The 10,795-nt window shown below is 36.5% G+C and overlaps 1 protein-coding gene across 1 annotated transcript; it reads left to right on the forward strand.

Moving 5' to 3' along the window:
• The first annotated feature begins 2,660 nt into the window (after positions 1–2,660).
• On the forward strand, positions 2,661–7,712 carry LOC106878008 (solute carrier family 2, facilitated glucose transporter member 8). The gene has a single exon (XM_014927086.2). The coding sequence runs from the start codon at positions 2,721–2,723 to the stop codon at positions 4,098–4,100; it is 1,380 nt and encodes a 459-aa protein (XP_014782572.1). The 5' UTR covers positions 2,661–2,720; the 3' UTR covers positions 4,101–7,712.
• Positions 7,713–10,795: the final 3,083 nt, after the last annotated feature.

Genomic DNA, 10,795 nt, shown 5'->3' on the forward strand with positions numbered 1-10,795 from the left:
CGAGCGAGATCGTTGCCAGTGCCCCTGGACTGGCTCTTGTGCGGGTGGCACATAAAATACACCATTCGAGCGTGGCCGTTGCCAGTACCACCTGACTGGCCTTTGTGCGGGTGGCACGTATAAGCACCCACTACACTCTCAGAGTGGTTGGCGTTAGGAAGGGCATCCAGCTGTAGAAACTCTGCCAAATCAGATTGGAGCCTGGTGTAGCCATCTGGTCCACCAGTCCTCAGTCAAATCGTCCAACCCATGCTAGCATGGAAAGCGGACGTTAAACGATGATGATGATGATGATGCTACTTCAAAAATGAATGACAATGATCTCATCTTCATGGCTAGGAATTTCAATGGTCATGCTGGGCAGTAGCCGGGTATCTTCCATGGTGTATATGGGGGCCCTGGAATTGGTTCCTGAAACAAAGAGGAATCAAGGCTACTGGAGTTCTGTGATGCAAATAACCTATTGATCTGCAACACCAACTTCAGGAAGCCAGCCAGCCACCTGATAACCTGGCAATTGGGTGACCACACTAGCCACATCAATTACATTCTTGCCAGACAACCAGATACATGATTACTCATAAATACAAAAACCTTCCTTCGTGAAGAATGTACCCCCACAACATAGACTAATCATTAGTGACTTAAGACATTCGGCCAGAAGGATGGCAAGAAGCCGACCAATCTGGAGAAGAAGGATTTGGAAGCTTAAGGATCCTGTACATGGTCAGAGATTTAGGGACACCCTAATTGAGAAATTTGATGATAGAGAGGAGAAACTGCTGACCTGTAACATAGAGGACAACTGGGAATTCCTGTAGGACAGCTTGCTGAGTGCCACAGACTAAATCTGTGGCTGGAACAAAGTCCCATCTAAACCTTGGGTGATGTGGTGGTGAAATGATGCTGTAAACAAGACTATTAGAGCAAAGAAACAAACTTGAAAGGATTGGAAGTGTGGAGGTAGTAGGGAACTCAATTCTTAATAACCATTCCTGGCATTTTTTCCATGATTGTTTCCTTTCCAACTTTACATTTACTGCGCACAAGTCCACCCCCCCCCATCACCGCCACAACCATCTCTAGTCTTGTTTCATCAAGGACTAGTCACCTTGTATAGTGAAGGAATGGAGCACGAGAAATTACACCCAATGCATTCTGTGAACTGGTTGGTGATAGGAAGAGCATTCAGTGGGTAGATTTGAGGAGCCTTATCTACCAGTAGGAGGCTACAATGAATGACAGCCCTTCAACTGATGCCAGCACTGAAAGTGGAAATGAAAAGATGAGGAAGTGGAATGACGTGCGCGTGTAACAAGTGTAGCTGTTTATCGATTAATAAGAGATCCTTCATTCATAAAATTCGGTTATGAAAATTTTAAATGTTGTTTACTTTGTATGTATGTATGTATGTATGTATGTATGTATGTATGTATGTATGTGTGTGTGTGTGTGTGTGTGTGTGTGTGTCTATGTATGTATGTATGTATGTATGTATGTATGTATGTATGTATACATGTATGTACAGTTTTTCTCTCTCTTTTTTCATTCTCTCTCTCTTTATTTTCTCTTATTCCTTTCTGTCGAAGAGCGTAGGTTCGAAACGTAAAAGACTTCGTCTTTTGTTTTTCTGTAATTTGAACTGTATATATGCACAGTTACAAAGATTAAAAAAAAAAATCAACCCAAACTACCAGAGTCTTCGAAAATTTTTTCCTAAAACATGTGGAAAGAAATGAAAGTAGAAATATGTTGTAACCTACTTATTAGAGAAATAACAAATTGCTAACATTTTAAGTGTGTCACAAGTTCAAAACGAGTTTTACAGTTATCGATCAATTTCTGGGCTGATTGAGAACCATGTCAACAGTGTTTCTTTGTAACTTCTTAAAAAATGCGTATTGTAATGAAATTTTTCAGAGATACGTCTTTAGAATAAACAATATTTGGAAGAATTTCAAATCATTTCCCCCATCTTGACTTTGTTGACACTAATTTCCGTAACTTTCATATTTTTTACTTTTTAAACCACTGTTTGAATCATCAGCTGTATGTAACCTAAAATCTCAAAAACCTATTTATTACAAGTGACATTAAAAAATAGGTATTCTTTCGTTTCATAAAGCATAGTTGTCAGTATAAGAGGAAGAACAGTCCGAAATTCCTTAAATAAAACAAAACTATACCCTCAAAAATGTAGCTCTGTAAAATTTCGTTAAAAAATATGCACTCTAAATAGATTAATGAAAAGTTGAAGGATCACAATATATTTCGTGTGTGCGTTTGTGTTTGTTTTGTTGTTATTGCGACGAATTATTTCGACCAAGTTTATTCAATGCCATCGATGCATGTCATATAAAATAGTCACAACACAATCACCCCGTGCTGCTGTTTTACTGTTATATTTTTATTAAATGTTTTACAATAATTAATATTAATGTTCCTAATGAGCAGAGGGTGTAGCCGACGGCCTCATAGGAGACATGCCTTTTGTTTATTTACATTCATACAAACTAACACACTTTTAAGTATTTAATTTATATCGATAGAATTAACTTTTAAAATTATTTTCAAAAATTATTCGCAAGAAATTAAATTGAAACTTTTTTTTTTTTTTGGTTTGTTTTCTTTTATAAAGGTCACTTTAACTTTGAAGACGTTTATTTTCATTGATAGAAGGGACAACCGCCATTCTTACATTGAAAACCGATACCGGAAAGATGTTCTCCGAACGATTGCACCGTAAACATTTGTCTGTATCCAAGCAGTTTATCACGTCATGCCTTGCTGCCTTCTTCGGACCTTTCTCGTTTGGTTACATCCTCGGATATAGTTCTCCTGCCATCGCTGAATTACTCAAGAGCAAGTTCTTACACGAGCAACAAGCTGCATGGTTTGGTTCTATGGTAACGATCGGAGCCATGCTGGGTGGACCCATGGCTGGGTGGTTGGTCGAGAAATACGGACGCAAATACACAATGAATTTCATATCAGTACCGTTAATTGTTGGTTGGTGCCTCATCATGGCCACTCCTAACGTTGTATTATTCTATTTGAGCCGCATTGTTAGTGGTGTAGCAATCGGAATGACTTGTGTTGCCTCACCTATTTATATCGCTGAAATTTCAACCCGATCTCTACGTGGAATGCTTGGCTCCAGTGTTCAGCTCAGTATCACAGTTGGCATTTTTGTGGCATATATCCTAGGAATGTATATGAATTATTTACAAATGGCTAAGTTCGGAATCCTTATTCCATTGCTTTCCTTCTTTTTTACGTTATCAATGCCGGAAACCCCTCGCTGGTTACTGTACAAGGGCCGCCGAATCGAAGCCATCCAAGCACTGACTAAACTTCGATCTGTCAACTGCGACGTCGAGGACGAAATCCGTGATATTGAAGAAGGATTAGACATACAAGATATATCCTACAGAGACATGTGGAGAAAACCAGAACTTTCCAGACCAATCTTTATTTCCTTAAGTCTAATGATTCTGCAACAACTGACTGGTATTAATGCCGTTCTCTTTTATGCTGTTCCAATATTTAAAGAATCTGGTTATGAAAACCAAAGTTATTTTGCAAGTGCCATTATTGGAGCCACACAGATCCTATTTACATTCCTTGTTTCCCAAATAATGGATCGTGTTGGACGTCGTAAATTATTAATCAGTGGAGGATTGAGTCTAAGCTTTTCTTGTTTTATCCTCGGATCTTACTACGCTTTGAAAGAACACAATTATCTTGTAGCGAATAATTTGAAGACTCTTCCTCTAATCAGTTTAGTTGTGTTTATTGCAAGTTTTTCCATTGGATGGGGGCCAATTCCAATGCTTATTATGTCCGAGATTTTCCCATCTCATGCTCGAGGCAAAGCTAGTGCCCTTTCAATATTTACCAGTTGGTTGTTTGCATTTATAGTCACCAAAGAATTTATTACAGTGAAAGAAAGCTTGGGACCAGCAGAAACATTCTGGTTGTTTTCCCTTTTTTCTTTTACTGGGGTTTTTTTCGTGTGGTTTGTGTTACCCGAAACAAAAGGGAAATCTCTTGAGGAAATTGAATTATATTTCCTCGGTAGAAGTATGCTAAAAAAATAGCCTCTGATGTAATAATAATTCATTTGTTCATTATTTTAGCCTGCAATTTCTTCATTCGATGAATATTTACAGACTTTAAGGGATTCATGAGCTGGTTCACCCTCGGCCCAGGTCGAAATTTCTCTTTATTTCCCTACAGTATTTCTTTATAACTTTCTCAATAATGCATATTTTTTAATGAAATTTAGCTGGGATATGTTTTCAAGGATTTGGATTACGATTATGTCGGCAGTTTTAACCCCATCGTTTTTTTTTTAAAGGAATTTTAAAACCTTCTTCTCTCCTTCCGACTGTTTCCTCATAGCTCTCTTTAAACATTTTGCAGAAATACGTTTTCGAGAGTTTTAATTATATAATATTGATGCTTCAAACATAGCTGGTTTAAAAAGTTTTCTAAAAATGCTAAAATTATGGAAATTAGTACCAACAAAGTAAGTACCGAGGTGGGAGAAGGAACGGTCCTAAAATACTCTAAAAAATTGTTTTACTAAACTTTGAGGACATAATTGTAATCTACACCCGCGAAAATATATTTCGGCAATATTTGATTTTTAAAAAATATACACTTCTCAGAAAGTTGTAAAGAAACAAAATCGGGAGATGGGGCACCAATCTGCATTTATACCCATTTCTCACTATTTATGTTTTTTCCTTCAGATTTATTCTTTGCTCTTGATTTTCTAAGAAATTGTTTATATTTCTTTGAATGCGAGAAAATATTAGGAACTACTTAGAGATTATAGAACCGACCTCAGAACTTTGCTGGTTGTGTAATTAATAACTTATTAATAGTTAGTGTTAAATTTAAACGCTACTTGCCAAGTGATAAATTAAGCAAAAACAGAAACTTGAGTTAGTAAGTAAAACTTGTCGGCTATTTTAGGAACCCTCGGTTAAGCAGTTAACGACATACTTTCGGTAGTAGTATCGTGTCAACACCAACTGGTCGGGTCAAACACACAACATACTAAACATTTCTTGGTATCTTTTTCGGTTTTATATGCACAACATGAAAGCTGGACATTATTCTAAGCATTAATCGACTGGGAGGTAGGAAAGGAAAACAATAATTGAGGTGTTTTTTTTAAAGGTGGGGAGAAAGTTGTAAAGACCTTAAAATTTTTTTTTTATATTGGGAATGGGGAGGGAAATCAGAAAAGAAGGGAGTCTCTTGTTGAAATACATCCATTTGGACATTTCCAAATGGCTTTGATCTTTCAGTTTATGTTCACAAACTAAATATCTTTTTGTTTATCAAATGAATTTCCACCTACTTCTCATTATAATTAACATTCTTATGAGTATTGCTACTTTTCGGGGGGTGGGGGTTATTTTCCATTTTGATCATAAATTTCATTGATAAAAATTCTTTGATTCCTTTTTCTCGTTGATGCTGTAATTTTATGAATATTTGATATTACAATATTCATAAAATTACTAGAAATATCAACAGGAAAAATAAAATGAAAATTAATTTGATCAAGAAAATCTATGAACCAAAATGTTGAGCCTTACACATTTCTCTACCTTAGAGATTTGCTACCAACTCTGCTGGTCAGAAAGCATTGCAGAATGACTGGTTACATAGATTTGAAGTTTCAGAATTTTCCCAAACACATGCATTCAACATTGTATGTGTCGAGTAGTAGCAACAAAAGTATAAATACTGGACAACTACTTAATGCACAAGTATCTCCCCAATCTCAATGCTAATTTCAACCTCATCTCAGAACTACAACTTCCTCCTTTCTCTCGTTTCTCATTCTCACCCCCTCAATGCAGTTATACACGTACATATACATTTGTTCATTGATGAAGTAAATTACAAAAAAGAAAAAAAAAAAGTAAATACTGACTAGAGTTGCAGGACCCCCACCCCCCACCCTAAAGCAGGAAATCTAATTGACTGAAAATCACAACATTCCCCCTGAAACAGGATACCAGTTGATTGCAAGTTCACTCATTTACAACTGGGTGGCCTGGGCAACATGAAATGTTTTGATCAAGAACTCAACACACCACCTGGCCTGGGAAGTGTCACGATGCTCTTGCAATTCTGAGTGTCACGCCCTAATCCCTCAACCACATGCCTTCATATTAGTCAAGTAGAACTCATGATATTGTCCCATTTATTAATCATATAATTAGTTTCCATACTTATTTACAAACTAAGTTTTGAGTTATTAAGATATAAATACATATAAATATTCTATTTTTCTAGGTGCTGGTGCCACATAAAAAGCACCCAGTCCATTCTGTAAAATGGTTGGTGTTCGGAAATGTATCCAGCTGTAGAAGCCAAGCCTAAACAGACAATGGAACCTGGTGCTGCTCCTATCAAACCGTTCAATCCATGCCAGCATGGAAAATGGACATTAAGTGATAAGGACTTCCTTGTTAATTATTTTTTAAGTATAAGATCATTCCTTTCTTTTCTTTTTGCTTTTAGAACAAATTAACAGCAAATCATTGTTGTTAATTGGGGTGTGGCATGATGGAGTATCTTGGTAAATTTATTCTGTTGTCCTTAAAATATTCATATCCATTGTACAGGGAATTCAAGTAACTATTTGGAATATAATATCCAGGGTTTGAGGATTTAAAAAAAAAATTATTTATTTAACTATTAATCATTCAAAATTGGTGCAAAAAGAATAATTGGTTCTTTTCATTTCTCAGAAATATCAAATGTATATTTTAATTTTCATTACATATTTAAAATTTGAAAAATTTAGTTTTCTCTTATATTTTCTTGTTAAAGATATAATTAACTTTTCAGCATTGACATTACTTTCACATGTAATGTTTGTTTATTCAAATTGTTTTGAATTAATCATGCATTATGTTGTGGCTTTGAGATTTTGATGATGTGACTGTTTACATTTAAAATGACATTGCAAGGTAAGTGTGAAAGGATGGATCAGGCTGGTTTCAACTGAAAGCTGGGAGAATATTTGGGCCGCATATGGCCAGTTTAAATGCTAAAGGGTTGAAGTAAATTTGTTATAATTTAAAATGGAAATATAATTATTTTATTTATAACTTATACATGCTGGGCAGGGTTTGGACGGGTCAACAGGATGTTCAACAACATCCTGTTGACCTGTCTAATCCCCTACAAGTACAGAAGACAGACAGGAGCAGATGATGAGAAGCAACATATTTATCATAATTAATATTATCTACACTTCGTAAGATGGCATGCTGGCAGACTCGTTAGCACACTCGTTAACACACTGGGCAAAATTCTGTGTGGCATTTTGTCTGTCTTCACATTCTGAGTTGAAATTCTGCCAAGGTTGACTTTGCTTTTCATCCTTTCGGGGTTGATAAAATAAGTACCAGTGATACACTGGGAATAATGTTATTGACTTAACCTCTCCCTGAAAGTGCTGGCCTTGTGCCAAAACTTGAAACCATTATTATTTCCACCTAATATAGAAATAAAATGCAAATATACAAAGTAATTATATTTTCATTATTAAATTATAACATATTTTACATTCAGTATATTTTTAACAAAAAACAAAGAGAAATTTTTCTTCTTTTATTCTTCATAATACTCATGTTTTTTTTGTATTTAGTTGTTGTTAATAAATTACTTATACGGTTTGTTTTGTTTTGTAACTATATTAAGACATCTGAAAGTTTCATTTTTTTTGTAGACATTTCGAATCCACTTTGCTCAAATTGTTGAAACCCTTCAATAACAAATTTTCTTCTTGCTTTCTTGTATTTATGCATTGCAAGTTCACCTCCCTCCACACTCATTAACCTACACATCCACCTCTCCTTGATCCTCTCTCCCCTTTTCTCTCATACTCACCTTCCTCTACCTTGAAGGTATCCCCTGACGTCTCTTATCCTTTCTCTCTTTTCAACTGTTCCTGTTCTTCTATTCCTACTCTTGCCTCTCGGTAGTTGGTGGCACAAAGCCACTGCCTTCACCACTGCAGCTCTCCCTCAGTCCAAGGGTCTTGTCTTGTGAATTTCTTGGTAACCTCACAAGGGCCACTATTACAAAGAAAAAAAAAAAAGCACCTGGTACACAGTGTAATGTGGCTGTCTTTACGAAGAGCATCTAACTGTCGAAACCAAAGCTGACATTTTAGCTCATCCCAGGTGTTCTGGTTCATCAGATTCCACAGTATCCTCCAACCCATGCCAGCATGGAAGACAGAAGTGAAACTGGTCCATTAGACAGAATCACTGAACACTTCCATGTTCAGGTGTCTCAAGTTACTTCTTTCTAAATCAGAACTTTTCAAAATTTTCACACTGGTGACATACATCTTAAAAATTTATTTTGCCTTCACTCATTTTTAACAATTCAATGCTACCCGTGGTCATGAGTGAATCATGTCTTACATAGTTATACAAATTTACTTGATTTCATGACACACCTAGGAATGAAGGACAATGAACTAAAATGTTGTGGCACAATTTTGAAGCTTTCCATCGTCATCATCATTTAACGTCCGCTTTCTATGCTGGCAAGGGTTGGAAGGTTTGACTGAGGACTGGCAAGCCAGAAGGCTGCACCAGGCTCCAATCTGATCTGGCAAGGTTACTACAGAAATCAAAGTACAATCATCAGCAAAGTCACGTAGAATCTTTGGTCTTTTTCTTTGATCTGAAACTTTGCCCTTTTGGATTTAGTAGTCCTCCTTCTGTGCAAAACTGGAATCTTCTACCTTCATGGTAATCCCTGAAAGCATGATGGAGCACCACTGAAAAGATTATGGAAAAAAGTGCAGGGGTTAAAACACATCACGGTTCGGTTCCAGTGGCAACAGAAAATACTTCTCAACATTGGCTACTAGATGTCACTATTGCCACCATTCCTTTATGCAGAGATACTATTTTCCCTTATTTTATTAAGAAGAACAACTTTTGACAAAATTTTTCAGACTGTCTCACTGTAGCAAAGGCCTTGGTCAAGTTGACCAAGTAGAGTTGATTTAATAGCAAAGCCAACACCATGAATTCTTGGTCCATCTGCTGGCTTTCCACTCCCCAAAAAAGGATAGCCATTTACAATTCTTGTAATTCCCGTGTCTGCAAGCCTCATTTACTTAATGTAGCAATATCAATTTTATAGAAGTTGAAGATGGCGAGCTGGCAGAGTGGTTAGCACGCCAGGCAAAATGCTTAGCGGTATTTTATCTGTCATTATGTTCTGAGTTCAAATTCCACCGAGGTCGACTTTGCCTTTCATCCTTTTGGAGTCAATGAATTAAGTACCACTTGTGTACTGGGGTCGATCTAATTGAAATAGGAAATATATGTATGTTCACTGGGTTTGTAAATGAGAGCAAAGCTACAGGAAACCAAAAGACGAATGATCACAAGAAGCAGTCAGCTCCCCTACCCTAGTCGTTACTACTCCCAATGTAGGATTCCTCATCATACAGGTGACAGGCACAGCCGTAAGATGCATTACGAATCTGTAGCAATTGGAAGGGCATGACCCAACTCAAACATTAACAACTATGTGACATGAGGGCTAAGGAGAAATGAAAGTGTCACCTCTGGAGTTTGCAAATGGCCACTATACTGATAGGTAACTGGACAGAATAAATTTACAATCTATAAATGTCTTTCAATAACCAGTCACTCATCTGGGAAGGCCTTGAAATCAATGTTACCATCTGGGGACTATGTGTGTCCCAGTGATAATAAAAAGACTCAAAGGAGGCCTGCAACCAAATAACTTTACTGAATCAGTGGAGGGAAAGATACCTCTCATTTACTTGACAATTTATGCCCCACATTGCAGAAATCACAATGTAAGTATATCTCAAAGCAAACTCTTACACTGTTGTACCATTGAATTACAAATAACGCTTATCTTTTATGCTTGGGTGACCCTACAGCTTCCAAGAGTTCAATTGTATTTGTCTTTGCTTAGATAAAATGACTAAATTGTGGGTGTTAAGTCCCCATGAAGGGGTCTTTCTAACTTCTAAGATGAAATTTTAGAAATATTACTTCATTTGTGTGTAATATCTATGGTTAAAATTTCATCAACAGCCAAAATATATGAATTTTCATGGGGGTTATGGCCCTTATGCAAAGAATATAATTTCCAAATTTCATAAAGATCCATTGAGTAGTTTTGGATCATTAAAAATGACTAAAATTTGAGAGTTAAGGCCCTCATTAGGGGGTCTTAGAATCCTTATGAGAAGTGGAAACTTTGAGAATACTTCTTGATGTGTGTCGATTACCCATGGTTGAAATTTCATCAACATCGAAAATTTATGAATTTTCATGGGGGTTCTGCCCTCTTTAGGCCATCTCAAATTCAAACCAAACATACTGCATTATACCCGCCCTTATGCATTGAATCTAAGTTCCTAATTTCATTAGGATCGTGCAGTAGTTTTCGAATGTATAAGTAACAAACGAACACACATAATGACATTGACTGGATCTTTTTTAAAATGGGGGCCACATTTTTCATTAACGAAACACTTTGAAACTTGGAACACTGGTAGAATGTGTCATATAAAACATCTTTTTCTCTTAGTCTTCTTTAAAAAAAAAAGAAATCCATAAGTTATTCCATGTTAAAGTTGTCGTATTTCTGTAATTTCAACCAATCACTGACGTCCATTCAGCCGATATACATTAAGTGCCGACTACATAAACAAACGATTCTGAAACAATTAACCTTAACCCTAACCCTAACC

Source organism: Octopus bimaculoides, chromosome 14, assembly GCF_001194135.2.
Source record: "Octopus bimaculoides isolate UCB-OBI-ISO-001 chromosome 14, ASM119413v2, whole genome shotgun sequence".
Classification (NCBI taxonomy): domain Eukaryota; kingdom Metazoa; phylum Mollusca; class Cephalopoda; order Octopoda; family Octopodidae; genus Octopus; species Octopus bimaculoides.